This window comes from Chiloscyllium punctatum, chromosome 39 (genome assembly GCF_047496795.1).
Source record: "Chiloscyllium punctatum isolate Juve2018m chromosome 39, sChiPun1.3, whole genome shotgun sequence".
Taxonomy (NCBI): domain Eukaryota; kingdom Metazoa; phylum Chordata; class Chondrichthyes; order Orectolobiformes; family Hemiscylliidae; genus Chiloscyllium; species Chiloscyllium punctatum.
The window spans coordinates 63,302,254-63,328,116 of record NC_092777.1 but is presented as its reverse complement, the minus strand read 5'-3'; the positions used below and the strand labels follow the sequence as shown (position 1 = coordinate 63,328,116).

The 25,863-nt window shown below is 44.9% G+C and overlaps 1 protein-coding gene across 1 annotated transcript in view; it reads left to right on the top strand.

Annotated features, from left to right (window-relative positions):
* The window catches only part of LOC140464156 (sulfotransferase 2B1-like), a 35,389-nt gene extending 20,472 nt beyond the window's left edge, over positions 1 to 14,917 (top strand). Inside the window, exons 5-6 of the mRNA XM_072558961.1 lie at positions 1,304 to 1,484; positions 13,171 to 14,917. Of these exons, the coding sequence (XP_072415062.1) occupies positions 1,304 to 1,484; positions 13,171 to 13,280 (291 nt within the window). The 3' untranslated portion in view covers positions 13,281 to 14,917. The remainder of the gene's footprint in view (positions 1 to 1,303; positions 1,485 to 13,170) is intronic.
* The last annotated feature ends 10,946 nt before the right edge of the window (positions 14,918 to 25,863 follow it).

The window sequence follows — 25,863 nt, the reverse complement described above, 5'->3', positions numbered from 1 at the left end:
GACAATTCTCCTGCTCCTCGGATGCTGCCTGACCTGCTGTGCTTTTCCAGCAACACACTCTCGACTCCAATCTCCAGCATCTGCAGTCCTCGCTTTCACCTAATCCACCTAATTTACACATTTTTGGATTGTGACAGGAAACCGGAGCACCCAGAGGAAACCCATGCAGACACAGGGAGAATGTGTAAACTCCACACAGACAGGGTGGCCTAAGGCTCAGACCGAACCTGGGTCCCTGGTGCTGTGAGGCAGTAGTGCTAACCTCTGAGCCACCATGCCACCCTCTTTGTTGTCCTTTCTTGAAGTGTTGCACATTGCTGTCAACTTTGTCTTTTGGCCCTACTTTCATTTTCTCTGGCTCTGAATGCTACAAGTAATTGCATGTAGAGTCTCAGAATATCACATTTTATTGCTTTCATGCAGGCTGAGGGGGGGAAATAACAACTAAATGTGAAAGAATTTATGGGGATAAATTTATTTACTTTTGTTTGGAATATAAGGTACATTTGAATTATTATGTCAGTAGGGACATCATGTGCACAGGAAAATTGCATTAAATAATTGTAAGGAATATATCCTTAGATTGGATTTTAAAATGAACAAATATTTATCGTTAAACACTGAGCTACAAACAAGTGGGTAATGAGACCTTGAAAGCTGCTATATTAGAACAGACACGGGGAGTACATATTAGGATGATGTGATGTAGATATGTCATGGTCTAATGATAGAGGGGAGAATTTTACTACCTTACACAGGGCACATAAAATTAGTTAAAGCTGTGGCAGTTTGGGTCCTCAGACACTCAGTCCTGCTATCAGGGAATTTTACAGAGAAAGTGTAAGTAAATAGACCAGCTTGCTGTCAATATCCATAACTGTTATTTTGGCCTTACCTGTGGACTGAATGAGTGTTCAATCCAATGCAAAACATAGAATGTGAAAACTATTCTGAAGGTACTTACTTTTTCACTTACCATTTCAAATCCAGTAATGCACTCTATAATTTTTCTTTTGTTTTTACTTAAATGCTTGTTGATTTTCTTTTATTTTGCTCATGAAATACCATGAAAATATCCGAGATTTTAGAATTGAGATCAGCTTGACATTGATTTTAAAAAAAGTTTCAACTATTTACCCTTGTGTCTTATTTAATTGCTATAAATCCTTTGGATATCTAATAAGCATATTTAATCCACCTCGCTGAATGCATTGGACAGTTGATAGTAATGCTGATTACAATGTGAAAAGAAAAAAAAAGACCTTTTATCTAATTAATAAAGGACAAAAACATTTATTTTCAGGATATGCGAAGTGCTTTGTTGAAACTTAAAGAATTTCTGGGAAAGCCACTCAGTGATGATGCCATTGAGAGAATTGTGACCCAAACCAAATTCAACAACATGAAGCAAAACAAAATGTCCAACTACAGCTTTGTGCCAGACGAACTGATGGATCAAAAGAAAAGCAACTTTTTACGAAAAGGTAACTTGGATAGGATTCTTTTTGTACATCTGAAGACTTATTTAAAACTATGATGCTAGGTTTAATGGTTTCATGGTCTGCTATTTCTGAGTTACTGAGAAATGGCAGACTTTTTATTTCTCATGTTTCAGTTGGTTTACTTTTTGATTTTTAAAAAAAAATTGTGCTTCCTCTGCTGCCCTCTGTGTAAATAATGTTGTTCAAGAATGGCTACCTTCAGTTAAGCATGTGTTAGTCTTGGTGCAGTACATGATCGTGCACTAACTCCTCACTTAACATTTTAGTTGTGTTCTTGAGAAGTGCAAATTTAAATTAAATAGCATTGAGCAAATAAGATTTCCTCATTACAACCAATATAAAGAAATCTTTCAGTACAGTGAGTTATGTCCCTGTCTCTGAGACAGATGTTCTGAGTTCATGTTTTCCTTGAGGCCAAGGAAGATTTATTCATATTATGGCTAAATATGTTGAGTGCAACATATGCAGGAGGGAATCCTAGTCAGCCCTGTAATGAACAAAAATTGGAGCCTCTGCTGTTAAGAGCTCACGAGAATAATATTTATACTGTGTCTTTATTAAATTGGGTGGCACGGTGGCTCAGTGGTTAGCACTGCTGCCTCACAATGCCAGAGACTCAGGTTCAATTCCCACCTCAGGCAACTGTCTGTGTGGAGTTTGCACATTCTCCCCGTGTCTGTGTAGGTTTCCTCCGGGTGCACCGGTTTTCTCCCACAGTCCAAAGATGTGCAGGTTAGGTGAATTGGCCATGCTAAATTGCCTGTAGTGTTAGGTGAAGGGGTAGATGTAGGGGAATGGGTCTGGTTGGGTTGCTCTTTGGAGGGTCAGTGTGGACTTGTTGGGCCGAAGGGCCTGTTTCCACACTGTAAGTAATCTAATCTAAGATGCATGTCTGCAGTGAATGCCTCTTGGTAGAGGTCCCATGAGGCAATTTAATGCATTATTGCATTTCTATCCAAAAATCCCCCTTTCCTTAGAAACATATTGCATACGTTTTCACCTATGCTGAGTTACCTGAGTTACTCATTATAGACACAACTATTTTCTTGCATTAGCAGTTTATTTTTAACAGCTTCTGCAAATGCATTGCACAGTCCTTGAATCATGTCAGTCTCTTAATAGTACAAGTGTATATTGTCATTAGTTGCTCATCGCGGTCGTATTCCTTCTCCAGAGAGTATGGTTCCCTTATCAATTGCTACTCCAGTAACTGTTGTTGAACCATATCCGTTGCTGAGATGCTGTGCACCTCTGCAACTGATCTGTAGTCTGTGATTTCACATTGTCTCGACTGGTTGTGTACATTAATAGCAAACTTCTCCAATTTGGCATTTGGGAAAGTGTATCTGGTTGTTCACCTCTGACACTCATGATCAAGCTGCTAACTGCCCTATACATCTCCCAAATTGTCATCTGTGTTGACTTTTGTTTAGAACATTGAAGGTTCTGTCCGGCCTTCCAGTGCTCAACTCCGGCATTGATTTGGCAATTTTGTTAAAGTGAAATTTTTGTTTTCTGCTTTTTTTGTTAAATTTTTCATTTGTGCTTGTCACTACTCCTGGCTTAATAGCTACTGGAAGAGTAGTTTTGGGTGTGGTGTGACATTAGTATTAGTAGTTGTTTTCCCATGTGAGAATTGCCTTATATACACCTGTGTTCGATTTGCTCAATTTCTTTGATGCCTTTTTTTGATTTTAACTGCTGCCTCAGCCTTTCCATTTGATACGAAATAGCATGGAAATGATGCATAGTGTTGAATTTCTCAATCCGTTATGAAGTAGCTGAATTTGTCATTCATGAACTGTGGGTCATTGTCATTCTTCACAATGTCTGGAGTTTTACAACAACTAAAGTGTGCTTTCAGGCTTTCTATAATCTCACCAGTTATTGTTGTAGTCAAAATAGTAGTCTGTGTTGATGACAAGATAATCAAATCCTGCAAGATTTAAGAGATCTACTCCCAGCTTCATCAGTGGTCTGTCTGGAATATCATGTTTCATCAGCAGTTCTACAGATTAAATGGGTTGGTTTTCAATACAAGCACAGCTATGGCTGATATGGTCAAGGAATTGGTTTTGGCCAATAGAGCACTTTTCTTGTCTTTCTCAGACACTTCTCAATTCCTTGGTTATTGCATGAATGCATTTTAACATCTCTCTTAACATCTTAACGGGTGGCACAGTGGCTCAGTGGTTAGCACTGCTGCCTCACAGCGCCAAGGACTTGGGTTTGATTCCTGCCTCAGACGACTGTCTGTGTGGAGTTTGCACATTCTCTTGTATCTGTGTGGATTTCCTCCGGGTGCTCTGGTTTCCTCCCGCAGTCCAAAAAAATGTGCAGATTAGGTGAATTGGACATGCTAAATTGCCCATAGTGTTCGGTGTATTAGTCAGGGTTAAATGTAGGGAAATGAGTCTGGGTGGGTTACTCTCCAGAGGGTTGGTGTGGACTTGTTGGGCCAAACGGCCTGTTTTCACACTGCAGGGAATCCAATCGAATCTCTCAGCTACTCAGGGAAAATGACTCTCTGTCCTTTGTACAATATGCCATCTTGACCTGTCTTTTTTTTGTCCAAAATGCTCACATGACCATCAGAATGAACCTAAAGATTTCAAACCATCCTTTCATCACTGCTACTTCTTGCAACATTTGGATAGCTGCATCTTGTTGAGTAGTTTAGTTTATTTGAGTAAGACTCTGTTAGATTCAAATGTCACTTCTGGGTTGACAAATGACTGCAAGAGCACATTGAGCTTCTGCTTCATATTGAAGCTAGAAGATTCCACACTGTCATAACATACTCGACTTTCTTCATGGGGTGTGCTGCTCTTGATGGTATGTCACTGATGAACACCTGTTTCCCTTGCTTGTATGTCACAGCCAGATGGTGTCTCCGTAACCAAAGAATGTTATTTGCAGAAGGTTTGGAGCAGATAGTAGTTGTTGTGGTTCTGTTCGCCGAGCTGGGAATTTGTCTTGCAAACATTTCGTCCCCCGTCTAGGTGACATCCTCAGTGCTTGGGAGCCTCCTGTGAAGCGCATTCTGTGCTGTTTCCTCCGGCATTTATAGTGGCTTGTCTCTGCCGCTTCCGGTTGTCAGTTCCAGCTGTCCGCTGTAGTGGCCGATATATTGGGTCCAGGTCAATATGTTTGTTGATAGAGTCTGTGGATGAGTGCCATGCCTCTAGGAATTCCCTGGCTGTTCTCTGTTTGGCTTGCCCTATAATAGTAGTATTGTCCCAGTCGAATTCATGTTGCTTGTCATCTGCGTGTGGGGCTACCAAGGATAGCTGGTCGTGTCGTTTCGTGGCTAGTTGGTTAGCGGCAGAGACAGGCCACTATAAATGCCGGAGGAAACATCTCAGGAGGCTCCCAAGCACTGAGGATGTCACCTAGACAGGGGACAAAACGTTTGCAAGACAAATTCCCAGCTCAGCGAACAGAACCACAACAACGAGCACCCGAGCTACAAATCTTCTCCCAAACTTTGAGCAGATAGTAGTAGCTTGAGAAAATGCTTCCATGGTTTATGGTCAGACTCAACTGTCACTTTATAAAAACATACACAATACAAGTAGAAATAGACCATTAGGTCCGTCAAGCCAGCTCTGCCGTTCAATAAGATCATGGCTGAATTAGGTCCATGCATTTCACATTAACATACCCACCTACACCAATAACACATGATTCTCCCATCTTAGAACAATCTATCTATCCTTGTCTTAAATGTATTCAATGACCTCGCCTCCACTGCTTTCTGAGGTAGAGAATTCCAAAATCAAGCAATTTTCAGAGAAACAAACTTCTTATCTCAGTCTTGAAAGGGTGATCTCTAATTTTAAAACAGTGCCCCTAGTTCAGGACTGATGAACAAGAGAAAGCATTCTTTCCAGGTCCACTTTGCCAAGACCTTTCAAGGTCTAATATACTTCAGTCAAGTCACCTCTCCACTCTTCTAAGCCCCAGTGTAAAAAGCCCCAGCTGTATACCTGATGAAGGCCTTTTGCCCGAAACATCGATTTTCCTGCTCCTCGGATACTGCCTGACCTGTTGTGCTTTTCCAGCACCACTCTAATCTAGACTCTGGTTTCCAGCATCTGCAGTCATTGTTTTTTTCCCCAGTGGAAAAAGGCCCAGTCTGTGCAACCTTTCCTTATAAAACAATTTTCTCATTGCAAGTATCAACCAAGAAAACCCCGTCTAATTGCTTCTCGTGCATTTAAACCCTTACCTTAAATACAGAGACCGAAAGTGTAAATATTATTTGTGATATGGTCTCACCAATGCCCCATATGACTGAAGCATAACATCCTTACTCTTGTGTTCAATTTCTATTGCAATAAAGCATAGCATCCCATTAACCTCCTTACATGTTGTACTTCCATACTAACTTCTTGTGACTCATGAACTTGAACACATAAATCCCTCTGTAACTCAGAATTACATAGTCAATCTCCATTTAAGTAATACCCTGTATTTTCTGTTCTACCTCCAAAATGAACAACTTCACACTTTCCCATATTATATATAATTTGTCTTTATTGCTTGCAAGTAAGTTGTGGTGAAAATGTTCACCAGCAAAACCAATCAAAATAATTCAGTACAACATGCAAGGGCAAATACATAGCCGACAGGCAAGGATGCTTGCTGGCTGAATGAAGCTGGATGGTACTGGCAACTTTCCAACTTCATCCTGGACATGGTTTGAGTGATGCAAATGGTTCGGTATGCCATTTAACATTTCCACAAATCCAGAGGACAATCCACACAGACAGTTTCAGATAGTCAGTGATCTTCCCAGAGTGGAAACTATAGTGAAAGACTTCTTTGCAACACGAGCACAGCATCATACAATCTGCATTCATGCCCTGGGTGCAAATGCAACCAATTGTCCCCGTTGAATTAGGGATGTTCCAAGTCCTACCTCACTAGAGTGATGCAACAGGAACAAATCTTCATTTATCGCAGAATATTTCAGTGCTGGAGTTGCTGTCATTAGTTGCTCAATTTGAGTGAATACCACTTCTGTGTCCCAATTCCACTGCATGTCCTTGGCAATGAGTTGGTGCAATGGTTCACACTCAGACAAACTGGGAAAGAGTTTTGCAAAGTTCTGCAGTTGATGACTCTAATACATCTTTGCAGTGCTCTTGTATCTGTAGGTCACAGCATTACTGTTTTAGCTGTCACCTTTTCACATTGGGATTAGATCTTTTGCTGTCAGTGTGTGACCTATATACATGAATTTGGGCATTTTTAAACTAGTTTGTTTTCTTGTTTAGACTTATCTGGTCAGTTTCAATTATCAATCACACTAGATTTTAATTACAATTAGCAATGGTTTCTTCCATTGTAGTATCCACAACCATAACTCTCATTCCATCCACTGTAATTTCCACTTTGGAATGTTCACCAACTATCTCATGCTGTTTGCATTGATACCCCTCTAGAGCTTTGGAAATATCAAAAGGCATACAAAACTATCTGCATTATTCGAACAGTAGCCAGAAAGCTGCTGCTTTCATCTAGCTTCACTTTGCGCTAACTCTGCTTTGAATCTAGGTTAGTGACTATTGATGCCAAATCCCTTTGATTGGAGTAGTGAGATCTCTTCAGAGTTTTACTTGGATCAGCACATACTCCCAGCTTTCCAGGTTGTTCCATTGAAGACATCGTAACCCTATAAACACATTGTTGTATTCCTTTGGGATCTGTTCCTGCATTAGAAACTCACAGTCACTGCAATCTAGAAGATCAAGGGCAGCAGGTACGTAAGAATGCCACAAGTACTCCATTAAGTAATGAATCATCCTGTTAGGATCCCAGCTGATGATGTTACTGGACAATTCAGATCCCCGACTGAAATCTGACTTGATGGATCAGTTTTGTTTTTGCTTTTAACAAGGTGATCTCTCACTGAAGCACAAGCCCACAATATTGCGGTTTAGGTCCATCAATAAAGCAAGTTTATTATTGCAAAATAAATGAAGATAAAATAGAATCAACCAACTATTTATCTATAACACAAATTTGAAGAATTAGAAACATCCAGTTGGACACAATACCATTAAAACACACTCTTACAGATCCTAAGAGTACCCCTTTACAGGATATACACCAAAGAGAATCTCCTTTAGCACCTCTTACAGGGTTCATTTAATTGTGACTTTAGGTCCTGGAGAATCCAGTCGCCTCTGTTTGGAATCTTAAAACACCAAAACTTAACTTTATCAGCTTCAAATAAGCCCTTCAAGATTTTAGTCAAACACTTCTTGCCTGGAACTATGACTAATTTACTTACTCTGAAGTAAACTATTTGTAACAAATCTAAACTATCTTTTCTCTATTTCTCTGGAGTAACTACTTTACACACCCAGCTTCAGCTGACAGCCATGCAGAGCTGCCCCAAACTAAAATTGAAAGGTTTCTTATCACCCAATGGGAAGTACTGCCTCGGCTTAAAGTTCAGAACCTTCCATCAGAAAAACTAATATACTTCATGGTGCACTTTGTGCTCATAAACTTCCCACTGTAAACAACAAACAATGAATTCTTGGAAGCTTTTCCTCGCAAACATTTTAAAAGAAGTCACTGTGGCATAAATACTTACAAGTTAATCATTAAACCTCTTCAGATAGACCAAACACTCCATACACCATCAATTCAAAAACTAAAACTCAGAAGTAACTATTTAAGTATATTGCATTTCATCTCCAACCCAGAATGAAAACCTATCTTCAAAATGCATTGTCATTACTCATCAAATTAAAAACCTTTGAAGTAACTAAGTTCTTGTCCTGCACTTTTTTAAGAAAATCAAAAAATTGTGGGCACTATAAATAATGGCTTCTTCCACCCTGTTGTTTATTACAAAATGACGTAGAACTAGCAGTTGAAAGTGTTTGTTGACTCGTAATCAGTCTCTTTGAAAAATAGCTGACAAGCTGTTCAATCCCTATCTTATTTTGCAGTAAAACTGCCCCACACTGTCGCATCAACAGACTTCTCCCAGTGACTTCTCCCAGTGAAGCACAGCTAAAATCAGTGTGATTGTCACCCCAGCTTTCAGAATTTCAAAGGTACATTGACACTTTAGCTGCCCTTCACATGGTATGCCTTTTTTGATCAACTCTATTAAAAATGCAAAGACAGTGTTCAAATTCAAAACAAACTTGACATAAAATCCTCTCATGCTAACACAACACAAATTTCACATTTTGTCCTAGGCAAAGAAAAATCCAAAATAGCCCATAATTTTACTTCTCTAGAAGTGAATTGGCCTTGTCCCAGTGTGGAACAGAGAAATCATATTTGCCTTGTCAAATTCACTCATTTTAATTTTCTTGTGGGATGAGAGTACTGCTGGCTGGCCAACATCTATTGCCCATTCCTAGTTGCCATTCAGGTGGTGGTGAGCTGCCTTCTTAACCTGCTAAGTCCAAGTGCATAAGGTTGACCCAAAATACCCAAAGGGCGAGAATTCCAGGACTGGATGTAGGTTTGCTTGCTGAGCTGGAAGATTTGTTTCCAGATGTTTCGTCACCATACCAGGTAACATCATCAGTGAGCCTCCGAATGAAGCACTGGTGGTGTAGCCTGCTTTCTGTTTATATGTTTGAGCTTCCTAGGGTTAGTGATGTCATTTCCTATGGTGATGTTATTTCCTATGGTGATGTCATTTCCTGTTGTTTTTTCTCAGAGTTTGGTAAATGGGATCCAATACACCAACACATTGACATGGATCCCATTTACCACCCCATGAGAGAAAAAAATCAGGAAATAACATCACCATAGGAAATGATGTCACTACAGAAAATGACGTCACTCACCAAAGGAAACCCAAACATATAAATAGAAAGCAGGTTGTACCACCAGTGCTTCATTCAGAGGCTCACTGAAGACATTACCTAGTATGATGACAAAATGTCTGAAAACTAACCTTCCAGCTCAGCGAACAAACCTACATCCAGAACCTCAACCTGAGCTACAAATCTTCTCAAAACTCGCTAATTCCAGGATTTTCACTCAACAAAAGTGAAAGAACAGTGATAGATTTTCAAGTCAGGATGGTGAGTGGCTTTGAGGGGAACTTGCATGGGGTGGTGTTCCCACATATCAGCTGCCCTTGTCCTTGTGTATGGAAGTGGTTGTGGGTTTAGAAGGTAGTATGTAAAAATCTGCGGCGAATTTCTGCAGTGTGTCTTTAAGATAGTACACACTGCTGCTACTATGTGTTGGTAGTGGGTGCTTGTGGTTGTGGTGCCATCAGCAATGCTATCAAACAGCACCTGCTCAGTGACACCTAGTTCTCCCCTCCTGACCTCACTACATTTGTTTTGTCCTGGGTGGTGTCAAGATTTTTGAGTGTTATTGGAGCTCAATCATGCAGGCTGGTGGGGGTTTTCCATTTCACTCCTGAAGTGGTAACCCCCAAGGACATTGACAATGCGGATTTCAGTGGTAATACCATTGAATGTCAAGGGGCGGTGGTTAGATTATCTCTTATTGCTAATGGTCATAGACTGGGAATTGTGTGGCACGAATGTTATTTGGTACCTGTCAGCCCAAGTCTAGGTTATTGTCCAGATCTTGTTGCATTTGAACTTGGCCAACTTCAGAATCTGAGGTCTCACAAATTGTCGGAGAAATTTGCCCAATAGGTTAGAGATCACAAAACACAGCTTGAAGTGAAATTGACAAACAGTTTATTGCAAGTGATATCACTGGAGGAGAAAACAGGCTAGCTGTGACAGTCTGCACAGATTTGGAGGTGCTGGTGTTGGACTGGGGTGTACAAAGTTAAAAATCACACAACACTAGGTTATAGTCCAACAGGTTTAATTGAAAGCTAGTGTGCTTCCAATTAAACCGGTTGGACTATAACCTGGTGTTGTGTGATTTTTAACTTTGTACACCCCAGTCCAACACTGGCATCTCCTGATGAACTCTTGCAGAGAAGTCCTGAAGCTGAGATGATTGACCACCAACAACAACCACCTGCCTAAGTACCAGACATGACTCCAACCAGCGGAGAGTTGGCCTTCTCTTGCCCGTTGACTCTCCAGTTTTTCTAGAGCTCCTCCATGCCACACGTGGTTGAATGTGACCTTGATGTCAAGGGCTGTCAAACTTACCTCCCCTCTGGAACTCAGCTCTTTTGTCCATGTTTGAACCAAGGTTGTAGTGAGGTCAGGAGGTGAGAATTAAGTGTCACTGAGCAGGTGCTTTACTGTTGATCAAGAATTGGCTGATGGTGTAAATCAATCATTTGCTGTGGTTCTGGAGCCACATATTGGCTAGACCAGGTAAGAGTGGTAGTTTCTCTCCCTGAAGGACATTTGTGAACCAGATGGTTTTTCCAACAATCTTTTCCAACAATCACTGATGGATTCTTGGTCATCAGTTTGGTGCTTTACCAAATTTATAACCAAATTGATTTTTTTTTGTGGTTGATCAAATAGTTCAGTCAAATGGGTACACAAAGTCTATTAAGATCCTGCTAAGTAGTTGCTTTCTAAACCTGGTAGTGGAATTTAAAACATAGGTTTATTTGAAGTTTGTGGTTCTCCCACTACCTGACGTGTTTGGCACATTTGACTATAGTTGAGAGTATGGTGCTGGAAAAGCACAGCAGGTGAATAGATGTTTTGGGCATAACCCTTCATCAGGAATCCTGATGAAGGACTTATGCCCGAAATGTTGATTCTCCTGCTCCTCGGATGCTGCCTGACCTGCTGTGCTTTTCCAGCACCACACTCTCGACTCTGATCTCCAGAATCTGCAGATCCCACTTTTTCCACGTCTGACTACAACCTTATGTAAATTTGGCAATGAATATGCTTAAAGTCTTAGATTAAAATATTGAGTCACCTGCCATTTGAATTTCATGAGTAACTTGTAATAGATCATTAGGATACTCAGAACTAGCAGCTGATGGACCACTGTCCATAAATCATCAGTTGTTATTTCAGGTGGTCTCCATTTCCAAATGAATACTTTAAATGATAACATTAGGTATTTCTTCTGATTCAAAGTAATCTGTTTATGTAACTCTTTCGATTCCAAATCCATTTGTAAAGAAAACAGGTTAAATATATCATCCCTATTCTCTTCATTCTCATTTTTAGTTACATTTTCAACTTGTATCCCATAACAATTTAATAAATGGACTCATTTTCTTCCTGTCTAATTCTATGGGCCTAAGATTTGTCACAACAGTGTCAGAAAACAATCCAGGATGTTCCTTTTTGTAAGATTTTAGTTTCTTTTACTTTCACTGGTTGTTTTACCATCTTGGTGTTACCAATATTTTTAAATCTGCAATATTAGTTCCCAAAATAAAGTCAATTCCTTCAATAGGAATTTGTTTCACTACGACATATTCATTTACTACATTACTCTTTAGTTCAACTATGTAAAATGGAACTGGTTTGTAATCTCCATGTATACCCACAGTTAATATTTCCCCTTTGTTAATCCCTCTGGAAGTCAAAATAGTATCATTAGCCAACATCAGTGACTGACCTGCTCCAGTATCACTCAATATCTTTATTGGCTTTCCTCCTTCACTCAAAGCATAAGCAAATGCCTTTCATTTTGAGATACAACGAATCTCCAGATTTCTTTGGTGGATATTCAAAAAATAATGTGACTGTTGGAAGCCATTTCTCCTTCCTTAATATATTCTCAGGACCATGTTTTCTTTGTACTACAGTTGGTTCTGAGATAACGCCATAGTTCTGTTCTTGCGTTATAAGGAAATTGTGCAAAGCTGCACCATTTAAACTAATAGGTCTGCAATCATGTTACAGCCAATACAGGTCAGGAAACTTCACGTTCTACCAATAATGTCTAAGACTTCAACGTGATTGACGAGTTATTGGAAGAAGTGCGCGTTATAGCAGAACTGACTGTACTGCTACAGTTTTAGTGCCTATTTCTGTTTCCTTACATTTCAGTGTAAACAAAAATCCATTCATTCTTGGAGACCTTCTTTCTCAAATTATTTTAAAAGAAGTTACAATGGTCACAGAAATAATTACAAATGAATCATTTAATGTATGACTCCACATAGAAATACCATATGCTACTGGTTCGATATTCAAAAATATGAACTCCAAACTAAATAGTATTAAAACATATGTAAATCATAATTCTGACTTGCAAATATATTGCTCCTTTATTGTCACTGGGTCAAACTCCTGGACCTCCCTAACAGCATTGTTACACTGGTACCCACACCAAACGGACTGTAGCAGTTGAAGGCAGCTTGCTACAACCTTCTCCAGGGCAACTTGAAATTAATAGTAAATGATACACGTTGGACATGAACTGACAATGTTAAGCCAAGGCTCACTTGGCTTAACACAAGGCCATCTCAGCTGGAGGTTCTGATGGTCTCAATGAGAAAAGGCTTTTTTCCTTGGCGTCTTGGCCCTTTTCATGCTTTGGCAAACATCTCTATTTTAAAAGAAATTGTTAATTATCACAATGTTCTTAACGGAAGCTTGTGGTATACAAATTGGATTTTATACTTCCTGCATTACACTTGCATCCGATTAAATATTGTTAAATGTTCTGGGATATCCAGAGGTTCTGACAGTGTATAAATGCAATCTCCTTTTTGTTTGAAAGGAATGTGTTGTAAATGGAATTCATTTTGTTACAGGCATCTCTGGAGACTGGAAGACCCATTTCACCACAGCGCAGACTGAACATTTTAATTCCGTGTACACCCAAGAAATGAAAGGAATAAACTTCCCATTTTACAAAGACTGAAGATGTAAGAATTGAAGTTTAGAATTGTAAGCTTCTTAACTTTCAATATCAATGCTTCTAAATCATAATTCTGTTTAACTTAGTGTATTTTCTAATCCTGCCTAATATTAGTGTAAGACTCCCTGTGCTGATGAGAGACGGGGAGAAAGTGAGGACTACAGATGCTGGAGATCAAAGTTGAAGAGTATGGTGCTGGAAAAGCACAGCCAATGAAGAGTGTATGTTTGAAGCATTGACTCTCCTGCTCCCCAGATGCTGGTTGGCTTTTCCAGCACCGCATTCTTCAACTCTGATGAGACATGTGCCAACTAAACCTTGTATGGGTGATTTGGAGGTGCCAGTGTTGGACTGGGGTGGACACTCTCCCCTCCTTCCACCACCTCTATCTCGCCTAAAGCCATGTTTCTGAAATGGCTAAAATATTCCAGTCCCATATACCTATCCATGCCCTGAGTTCATCAGCCTTACCTGTCAGCCCTCTTGTATTGAAATAAATGCAAATTACTTGCTTTCTGTCATGTTCCAGCCTGACCTGTCTCTCAACTTACTAAATCTGATTGCTGTATCTCCTTCGAGCCTTGTACTTCCCTTCCTGCTGACCCTAACCCTTCTTTTATTTTATTCATTGTATATTATTGTTTAAACAAAACATATCCTGTGGTATTAAGTCACTTATTCCTACCATGTCCAGAATAATGCTCTGAACTTCATTGAGACACCAAAAGAGATTCGTGGTCTACAATGCTGAGTTTTTAAAAAATTCATTGATGGGATGTGGGTGTTGCTAGCCTATCCATATTTATTGCCCATCCCTAATTGGTCAGAGGGCAGTTTGGAGTCAACCACATTGCTGGGGGTCTGGAGTCACATGTAGGCCAGACCAGGTAAGGATGGTAGTTTCCTTCTCTGAAGGACATTAGTGAACCAGATGGATTTTTCTGACAATCAACAATGGATTCATGGTCATCGTTAGACTCTTAATGATTGTGATGATACAGCCTTCTTCAGTTTACTTCATATGGCCAGAAAATATGGCCCTAACATTGCTTGTCTCAACTCACCTGGTTCACTTTAGCCAATGGGTGTTTCCTACAACAAAGCAAAAGAGGTAACTAAAATAAAAATGAGACATTTAATCTCATGCTGAAATGCTTGTACAATGTCAGATTCAAGTTACCATGAAAGATCCCATGATCAGCAGGTTGGACGTTGACTTTGTGGGATCGTGTTCAAATAATGATCAAAACTGAGTGGCAAAAATAGCCTCTTTTATTCAGCAACCACAAGTGCACAGATTCAACGGAATCCCAAAATATAGCTCTTACAAGAGCCCCTTTATACACAGTTCTTGCATATATTAAAATTCCATTACTATGGAGTTGCATTTTTTTTAATCTACAGTACACAAAGGTTTGAGGGGCTTCGGTGCTGGAGGACGGGAGATGAGTTAAAACGTGCTGACTGCTACTTCTGATGGGATTAACAGTGTCTGTCTGGTCTGCTTGCATAATTAAGAGGTGTCAGTCCTTTTGACTTTTAATTCGTAAATGTTAGTAAAAATATCAGGCCTGTATGCTCTAAATAAGTTAGAAATTGTACCTATACTTAATAAAAGAATAAAGGATATTAAAGTTAAAGATGGCAACTGGATTGTGAGATTTGTTTACTATTTGTGGTGTGAGTTTCATTCCATTCATGCAATTTCATGGAAGTGCTGTTTTGTTCATTCAGGGGATAGTGGACCTGATAAAAGGTATTCAACAAGTACGTACTAACTGGGGAAACCGTTTGACGTTTCAGGTCCTAGAGACGTTTGGCAAGGGCTAATTTAATATGATAATGTTTTGTGGAGACTTGATGGTGATGGTGTTATTTGTGATTTTGACACCTACTCAGAGGTAGCTCGGTGTGAAAATGCAGTAATGAGTTTGAAAGGGTTGTCTTGATTAGAAAGGGTTGTTTTAAATTTGGGCTATCTTAATGTAGTAAAATATAATACAGAACAGTGGTTTTTTGAATGAATGAATGAAACCATATTATAGTAGGGAGTTATGAATGAAATGGGAACGTGGTGTTCGCTTGTGAGTGGCTTAGTAAAGCTCTTACGAATGATAGACGTAAAGCACTTGTGAGTGGGTTAGTGAAGGGACCAAGAATACAGTATCTCACACACCATAGCACTTAAGGTTAAATTTGTAGAACAGGAATCTTTAACAAAGTGTAGTAAGAGCAGTGTATACACTTATTCATCAGGGAAATATAAGAATGAACGATGCCTCCCACATGTTAGACTTCTGATTAAGAGCTCTATTCTTAGTTTTTCTGATTGACTCAGCACTTCAATTGAGAACAACCAGTTTAGCGTGGGTATATGTAATCCCAATGTACAAGTTGATAATAGTATCCAAATAAAGCTTCTTTTTTCTTCACTTGTGGGACATCGACATTGGCGAGCATTTATTTCCTGTCCCTAATTGCCCTTGAGAAGGTGGTATTGAGTTGCCTTAAATCGATGCAGTCCAAGTTGTGGGTTGACCCACAATGTCCTTTAGGGGTGGAATTCCAGGATTTTGACCCAGTAACAGTGAAGGAACAGCCATATATTTCCAAGTCAAGTTGGTGAGTGACTTTGAGGAGAACTTGTGGTGTTCCTGCAGTATTCCTAGCTTCTGACCTACTTTTGGAGCCACTGCATTTGTGATGAGTCCAGCTGAGTTTCTGGTCAGTGATACTCCCCAGGATGTTGATAGTGTAAATATCAAGGGGCAGTGTTTCGATTATCTCATATTGGAGATGGTCATTGCCTGGCATTTGTGTGGCGCAAATGTTATTTGTCATTTGTTGGCCCAAGCCTGGATTGTGTCCAAATCTTGCTGCATTTGAACATGGGCTGCATCAGTATGTGAGGTTTTGCAAATGGTGCTGGACATTGTGCAATCATTGGTGAACACCCCCACCTCTGACCTTATGATATAGAGGGAAGATCATTAATGAAGCAGCAGAAGATTGTTGGGCCTAGGACTTTACCCTGAGGAACACTTGCAGGGATGTCCTGGAGCTGAGATGACTGACCTCCAACAACTACGACCAACTTCTGTGCCAGGTATAATCCCAACCAGCAGAGAGTTTGCCCCTTGATACCCATTAATTCCAGTTTTGCTAGCGTTCCTTAATGTCACACTCCACCGAATGCATCCTTGGTATCACTGGGCTGTCGCTCTCCCCTCATCTCCCCTCAACTCTTTTGAATCAAAGCTGTAATGAGACCAGGAACTGAGTGACTCTGGCAGACTCCAAACTGGACATCGCTAAGCAGGTTATTGCTGAGCAATGCTGCTTGATAACATTGTTGATTCCTTCCATCATTTTACTGACAATCGAGAGCAAACTGATCCCAGATAACTGGCCAGGTTGGATTTGTCCTGTTTTTTTTAACCCAATGAACAGTCTGCTGATTTCTCAGCAACAAACCCAAACAAGCAGACAAAACACATCCAGAAACCCTAGCCACTCTCCCCTACATCAAAGACATCTCCGCAATGACTGCCAGACTCCTCAGACCCCTTGGCATCATGGTAGCCCACAAACCCACCAACACGCTAAAACAGCAGCTCATAAACTTGAAGGACCCAATACAGACAAACAAAACTAATTCATTTACAAAATACTGTGCAAGAATTGTAACAAACACTACACTGGACAAACAGACAGAAAACTAGCCACCAGGATACATGAACACCAACTAGCCCCAAAAAGACATGACCCTCTCTCACTAGTATCCTCACATACAGATGAGGAAGGACACCATATCGACTGGGACAACACATCCATCCTAGAACAAGCCAAACAAAGACACACACGAGAATTCCTAGAAGCATGGCATTCCAACCGGAACACTATCAACAAACACATTGAGTTAGACCCCATCTCCCACCCACTAAGAAAAAGAACAAGAAATGACATCATCACAGGAAATGATGTCACCAACCCAAGGAAACCAAAACACTATTCCACCAGTGCTTCATCTGGAGGCTGATTGATGATGTTACCTAGTACGGTGACAAAACATCTGAAAATGAACCTTGCAGCTCAGTGAGCAAACCTACATCCAGGGCATACCTCTAGAGTTTTCCACATTATTGGGTAGATGCCAGTGTTGTAAATGTCCTGGAACAGCTTGGCTAGGGAAGCAGCAAGTTCTGGAACACAAGTCTTCAGAACTATTGCTGGAATGCTGTTAGGGCCCATAGCCTTTATAGTATCCTGTGCCTCCAATCGTTTCTTGATATCACGTGGAGTGAATCGCATTGGCTGGAGACTGGTATCTGTAACGCTGGGGACCAGTGGAGGAGGCCAAGCTGGATCATCCATTTGATATTTCTGGCTGAAGGTTGCTATGAATGACCCAGCCTTATCATTTGCACTGATGAATTGGGCTCTATGGAGCCTCATCCAATAAGTTGTTTAGTTGTCCACAACCATTTACATTGGCAGGACTGCAGAATTTAGACCTGATCCGTTGGTTTTGGGATGGCGTAGCTGTCTATTACTTGCTGCTTATGCTGTTTGGCACGCAAGTAGTCCTGTTTGGTCACTTCACCAGATTGACACCTCATTTTCAAGTTTCCCTGATGCTGCTCTTGGCATGCCCTCCTGGAGCACAATTCTGCAGCTGGTAAAGACCCACAGCACCTCATGGATGCCCAGTCGTGAGTTGCTAAATCTGTTTGGTCTAAATCATTTAGCAAGGGGATAGTGCCACACGACACAATGGAGGCTGTTCTCAATATGAATGTGAGACTTCGTCTCTACAAGGCCTGGGTGGTGGTCACTCCCACTGATATTGTCATGAACAGATACATCTGCAGCTGGCAGATTCTTAAGAATGAGTTCAAGTAGTTTTTTGCTTCTTGTTGGTTCCCTCACCACCTGCCAAAGATTTCATCTAGCAACTGTGTCCTTTAGGACAAGACCAACCTCGATCAGCAGCTGCTGAGCCACTCTTGATTGTGGACGTTGAAATCCCCACCCAGAGTGCATTTGTGCTTCCTCCAAGTGTTGTTCAACATGGAAGAGTACTGATCCATCAGCAGGTTTTCTTGCCCATTGTTTAACCTGAAGCCATGACATCTGTGGTTGATGTAACGGACTCTGACAACTCCCTCCCAAGTATATACCACTGTGTCGCCACCTCTGCTGAGTCTGTTCTGCTGATGGGACAGGATATATCCAGGGATGGTGATGGTAGTGTCTGGGACATTGACAGTGAGGTATGATTCTGTAAGTATGACTGACTCAGGCTGGTGCTTGACTAGTCTATGAGACAGCTCTTCCAATTTTGGTATGAACCCCCAGATGTTAGTAACTAGAGTTTCTGCTGTTGTCTATTCTGTTGCAGGAGTTGATTTTTGGGTGGCCCGTCCAGTTTCATTTCATTTTTGAGGCTTCATAATGGATGATACAATCGAATGGCTTGCTAGGCTATTTCAGAGGGCAGTTGAGAGTCAAACGCATTGCTGAGAGTCTGGAGTCACATCTAAGCTAGACCACGGGAGGATGGCAGACTTCCTCCCCTGAAGAGGAGAAAGTGAGGACTGCAGATGCTGGAGATCAGAGCTGAAAATGTGTTGCTGGAAAAGCGCGGCAGGTCAGGCAGCATCCAAGGAACAGGAGAATCGACGTTTCGGGCATAAGCCTGAATTCCTGAAGAAGGGCTTATGCCCGAAACGTCGATTGTCCTGCTCCTTGGATGCTGCCTGACCCGCTGCGCTTTTCCAGCAACCCATTTTCAGCAGCTTCCTCCCCTGAAGGACATTAATGAGAAAGATGGGTTTTCCCATCAATTACCTGTAGTTGGTTCTTAATTCCAAATATTTTAATTGAAATCAAATTCCAACATTGGGCAGCACGGTGGTTTAGTGGTTAGCACTGCTACCTCACAGCACCAGCGACCCAGGTTCAATTCTAACCTCAGGTAACTGTCTGTGTGGAGTTTGCACGTTCTCCCTGTGTCTGCGTGGGTTTCCTCCGGGTGCTCCGGTTTCCTCCCACAGTCCAAAGATGTGCAGGTCAGGTGAATTGGCCATGCTAAATTGCCCGTAGTGTTAGGTGCATTAGGCAGGGGTAAATGTCAGGAAAGGAGTCTGGGTGGGTTACTCTTCGGAGGGTCGGTGTGGATTTGTTGGGCCCAAGAGCCTATTTCGACACTGTAGGGAATCTAATCTAATCTGTTGTAGCATGATGCAAACCCAGGCCCCCAGAACATTAGCTGAATTTCTGGATTAATACAGTAGCCATAATATCACTAAGTTATGACTACCAGCTGTGACCTGCATGATCTTTCATGAAAGGCTAATTCCTAAGATCATGGGAAATTGAATAAGTCAAGGATAACAGTCCTGAGGATGCAGTAATAACTGTGGTGATTAAGAACAAAAATTCAGTATAATCTAAAATCCTAACCCTAGGAAGGTGACTATTAGCATAACTCGATTGAATACTATCTTCTGGCATCATTGATGTCTGTATTTGTTAGTTGTTTGCATTAAGAGTTTGTTCTGAAACATTCTAATTACTTGTCGGACTATCAAACTCAGGCAAGGATTATCCGTTTTGAAGTTGGAGTATGGTATTGGATATGTCAGGATGGTCAGTTATGCCAGAGTCTCGGGTGCAGTTTCAGATGTTATCAACTGCTGAGAGGTGGCCTTGGCTACTGTATCATTTCTTGCTCAGAATCTGAACAATTTGGGATCAATTTCAATTAAAAAATGGTCGTGGAATTTGTACTTAAATGATGAAAATATTATTTACTACCAAATTAATTCAACTCAGAGTACACAGCAACTAACAAATAAAAAATTAGATTGAAAATTATCATTACCTCCACGAGCATGTGAGCAGATCTGATCTATTCATATAGTTTATGTTTATATATTTACAGGTAGTTCTGAGGTAATGCGCGTTTCGGCAGCATAATTTGGCCATAACGCCACTGAAGAATTAGGGAACGGTATTTTGGAGAACACTTACATCTGTTGGCAAAAGTGTAATTCCAGCAGGGATTGGTTTATACATTTTGTTTTGCGAATGCACCGAAATCTCTGCGCCACTCTGTGCATGCACCAATGTCCATGTTGTTCTGTGCATACACTGGTATCTACATGTGTGGGATGTTGGTGCCAGTCCTCATGCCATTCTGCAAATGCGCCAATGTCAGCTGCTGACAGAGCATCTTTCTGAGAGAGGTACTGTAGAGAGAGCAGCTTCTTAAATTATTTAAAAATGTGTTAAATTTACTAGGAGAAAGCAAAGATTGCAGATTCTGGAGATCATAGTCGAGACTGTGTTGCTGGAAAAGCACAGCAGGTCAGGCAGCATCCGAGGAGCAGGAGAATTGATGTTTCGGGCATAGGCCCTTCATCAGGAATGAAGCTTATGGGCCAGGGGCCTGAGAGATAACTGGGAAGGAGGTGGTTCTAGGGGAGGGTAGCTGAGAATGCCATAGATGGATGAAGATGGGAGAGAAGGTGATAGGAGGGTGGAGTAGTTAGATGGGAAAGACAATGGACAGGTCAAGAGAGTGGTTCCGAGTTGGAGGCTCAGGATTGGCAGAAGGTGGGGAGAGGGGAAATGAGGAAACCGTTGAAAACCACATTGATCCCGTGTGGTTGCAGGGTCCCAAGGCAAAAGATGAGACGTTCTTCCTCCAGGCGTCGGGTGATGAGGGTTTGGCGATGGAGGAGGCCCAGGATCTGCATGTCCTTGGTGGAGTGGGAGGGGGAGTTGAAGTGTTCAGCCATGGGGCAGTGGGGTTGGTTGGTGCAGGTGTCCCACAGATGTTCTCTAAAATGATCTACAAGTGGACATCCTGTCTCCCCGATGTAGAGGAGACCACATCAGGTGCAATGGATACAGGAGATGACATTGGTGGAGGTGGACGTAAATTTCTCTCGGATGTGGAAGGATGCTTTGGAGCTTTTGACAAAGGTGAAGGGGGAGGTGTGGGTGCAGGTTTTGCACTTCTATTTTTTCTTATATTTTTTTCTGTTGTCACTGCATAAAGTGCAATTTTGTTTTGCAGTGCAAGTGCAAAACCAGCACCCACACCTCCCTCCTCATCTCACCCAAGGAGCAGGAGAATCGACCTAACCTACACACCTTTGAACTGTGGTAGGAAACCCACACAGACACAGAAGAATATGAAACTCCACACAGACAGTGGCCTGAGGATGGAGTTGAGCCTGGATCCCTGCTGCTGAGTGGCAGCAGTGCTAACCACTGAGCCCCTGTGCGACCACTCAGAAGGAAGCCAGAAATTTGGGATGTTTTCATTGTCACTTACCCCAGAATCGGGTAAGTCCCGCTGTTGGGATGAAAAGGTCATTTCCGCCTCACTTCTGGAGTAAGCACAAATGATTTCTCTCTTGGGTTTGGGTACTTAGGGTCAGCTGCTCCAACCCCGGCTGCAACCACGACCCCCTTCAGGCACTTAACTAAACGCCTGGGGGTCAAGGCCTATCCCCACCCCAATATGTCCATTGAGGCCTGCAGCAAGGCCATGGCTAGTGTGGTCGGCCCACTGGCCATCGTCGCTGAGGCCCGGATGTACGGGAAGGCCGTCTTTTTCCTTAAGACCGAGCAGGCGGTCCACCTGGCTGTGGAGAGGGGGCTCACTGTGGGCGGGACACACTTACCCGTCGACCCTCTGGAGGTTACGGCCCAGAGGGTCGTGATCTCCAACGTCCCGCCCTTCATTGCCAGCGAGCTCCTTTTCCCCCACCTGAACACCTTGGGAGAGATCCGGTCGGGTGTCCAACCGCTCCTGCTCGGTCCTAAGGATCCCGCCCTCCGACACATATACTCCTACCGATGCCATGTGTTTATTTGCCTGGCCAGGGAGGAGGTCAACGAGGGCTCTTTCACCCTCCTCCACGAGGGTGCGGCCTACCGCGTCTTCTGGACGGTGGACGGCGGACGGCGGACAGCGGACGGCGTGCGGTGCCACCTGTGCTGTGAGGTGTGGCACATAAGAAAAAACTGCCCCACCCAGAAGGCTGCCCAGCCCACGCCAACGGCTGATGGTGGTGCCGCCGCACCCACTCCCCCTCCCCCGAAGTCAATACCACAAGCCCCGGCACTGGAGGCTTCCAATGCTCCAGCCTCTGGCAGGGAGGGGGGGTGAGCGTCGGCTGGCCAGAGGGCGCTCAAAAAGACGTGATACGTCAGGCCTGCCCATGGGGAGACCACCCTATCCCCTTCCCTGACACCTAGCCCACGACCTGCCCCACCCCAGCACCACAATGCCCCTGCGGCCGTGCCAGCGTCGCCCCGGCACGGGAACCCTGACCCCCAAACCCGTACCTGATCTTGGCCCCACAGACCCCACATCCACCCCCCACCCCGATAGAGAAACCCCAGGGCTTCGATGTCTAACCCTGGCACTGCAACGCCTGGCCTGGGGGCGCCTGAGACCCACCACACCCTGGCACTAACCTGGGGGGAACCACTGCTGCCCAACCTCCTGCAGCAACCGTGTCTCTGGGCCCCTGCCCCACCCTGCCCACCGTCACCTGTTAAACCAGGGGCAGGGCAGGAAGTGACACAGCTGACCCTCCCCACCCTGGCCACGCCCCCTGTCTTCCCCCAGCCAATCGTATTCCGGGAAAGGCTGGGGGGGGAAGGGACCTCGGGCCTCATGACCACCAAGGTGGGCAGGGAGGGGAAGGCCCATAAATTCCCCCGTCTCTCTGGGGAAGAGGTGCCGGCCCTTGGAGGGGAGAGACACTCCAGCAGCGTACCAGAGGTCCTGCTCCTCTCCAGGGGACGAGCCGACGGTGCCTGTCGACTGTCCCGCACCGTGGCCCGACCTACCCAAACCCCCTGGGGCTACAGCAGGGCCTCCTGCTGCCTCGACTCCTCCAGCTCCTGGGGAGGACTGTAATAACCACATGGGCCATGGTGTGGGCGATGACGGAGGGCCCTCTGCTGGGTTGTGGAGGGGAGGAAGGTGTTATCCACGCTCCTCCCTCCCAGGCTGTGTTTTTCCGGGGGCCTTGGCCCTGGGGGAGGACCTTTTCCCCGAGGAGCCGGGTGTCCCGGTGTCGGGAGAGGAGCAGGGCCTCGAGCCTCTGCCGCCCGATGACCCGAACTCGGGGCGTTCCGGGAAGGGGTGCGCTGAGGAAGGTACTGCTGGTGACCCTGAGGGTGGGGTCGCTGGGGGTTCGAGGCTGGTTGGCGGTGCCGGACCAGCCCCCATCCTCTCGGTGGGGGAGGGGTTGGTGACCGAGGGTGACCTCCCGGAGGAGGGTTCGGGATCGGTGGCGGACACCGGGGATGACGCGGACTCAGTCTGCAGTGACATTTTTGAGTCCCAGCTGCCCCCCCACCGATCTCTCCCTCATCCCCCTTGAGGAGCTCTGGGAATTTGTCGAGGAAACTCTGAGTCGCCGGGATAGAGCCCAACTGCCGCTCGACCACTGGAGCTAGTTTGAAAGAGTTTACTGGTCGGCCCACGCTGCTCGCCAGGCGCCTGGGCTCGATGTCAATGAGCGAAAGCGAGTCAGGAACTTCCTGGGGGCACTCCTGGTGAGGGCGAGGGACTTCTGTGCCCCTCCCTCGTCCTCCCTGTAAATGTGTATATAGGTTTTTTAACTGTCCTGGTGGTGGTTGCACAACGCTTCCGACATGGAGACGACTATAGCCAGCCTCAACATCAACGGCAGCAGGGAGTCACAGCGCAGATTCCAGACCCTCTCGGTCCTTCGGGACGGGAGGTATGTGGTGTGCTTCCTGCAAGAAACCCACACTACCCCGGGAGACAAAGCCACCTGGCTCCTGGAGTGGCGAGGGGGGGGGTCTACATGAGTCACCTCACCCGCAGATCTGGCGGGGTGGCTATCCTGTTGGCCCCGCATTTTTAGCCGGAGATCTTGGGGGTCAGGGAGCCAGTGCCAGGCCGTTTGCTTCACCTGACGGTTCGGCTGGGGGGCGCGGTGCTTCACTTGGTGAGCATCCCCTGGCCGGGCCGAGGCAAGCGAGCTTCTTCGAAGAACTGTCCGCTCATCTCGCTTCCATTGATGAGAACCAGTGCGTCGTCCTCGGGGGAGATTTTAACTGCGTCCTCGAGGGCAGGGACCACGGCGGTACCTGCACTGGCTGCGCGTCGGGGAAGAGGTTGAGGGACTTGGTCAAGTCCTTCGACCTGGTGGACGTCTGGCGGAATCTCCATCCCGACTCCATCGCCTTCACCTTCGTGAGGCCTGGGGTCGGAGCGTCCAGAATTGACCGCCTGTACGTTTCGTGGGCGTACGCCTCCTGTTTTCCGAAGGCCTCCACGCGGCAGGTGTCATGCACGGACCATCACCTGGTGTGGGCGGAACTCCTTCCGTTCGGCGCCAGGCTCGGCTCCGCGTACTGGCACTTTAACAACCTGCTGCTGGAGGACGAACGGGTCCAGGACTTGTTTCGTCGTTTCTGGGCCGGCTGGAGAAGGAAGCGGGGAAGCTTCCCCTCCCTGAGGCTATGGTGGGACATGGGCAAGGCTCACGTCCGCGTCTTCTGTCAGGGGTACGCGAGGGGGTCGACCAAGAGGCGGAAATCCAGGATCGTGGAGTTGGAGAGGGAGATGCTCGACCTGGAGTCACGCCTCGGTCAGCCCGACGCGGACCCGGCCCTGCGCGGGGTGTACGAAGAGAAGAAGGCCGCGCTCCGGGACTTGCAGCTCATCGGGGCTCAGGGCGCGTACGTGAGGTCGCGGATCCAGCTCCTCCAGGACCTGGACCGCGGCTCCCCCTTCTTCTACTCGCTGGAAAAAAGGCGTGGCATCCGTCAGAAGCTCCTTGTGCTGCTGGCCGATGACGGCCAGCTGTATTCCCTGTGCATGGAGCCATTCCTGCGCCTCTTGGAGGAGGTTGTCGGGGCTGGTTCTGCATGGCGCGGGCATGGGGGTGGTCCTCTTGGTCTACGCCGACGATGTGCTCCTCACTTTCACCATCCCGGCTGACCTGGGGAGGATGCGCGAGTGCCAGGCCGTGTACTCGGCGGCGTCTTCCGCCAGGATCAACTGGGCCAATGCTCTGGACTACTGGTCGGTCCGTGGCAGGTGGACTCTCTGCTGGAGGAGTTACGGGGGTTCAGCTGGAGTACCACCCATCTCCTCTACCTGGGGGTCTACCTCAGCCCCTCTGAGGAATCCTGGCCGGCCAACTGGCAGGAGCTGGAGGCCAAAGTCTCGGCTCGCCTAGGCCGCTGGACAGGGCTGCTCCGAGTGCTATCTTACAGGAGCCGAGTGCTGGTCATAAACCAGCTGGTGGCCGCCATGCTGTGGTACCGGCTGGTCACTTTGGTCCCTCCTGGCTTTGTCGCTGACATCCAGAGAACGTTGGTCGACTTCTTCTGGGACAAAAAGATGCACTGGGTCGCCGCGCAGGTTCTGAGTCTCCCTATTGAGGAGGGCGGTCAGTCGCTGGTGTGCGTCCGCACCCAGGTCGCGACGTTCCGCCTCCAGACCTTGCGGTGATACCTTTACGTCGAGCCTCCTCCTAGGTGGTGCGCCCTGGTGATGTATTTTTTCCACCAGGTG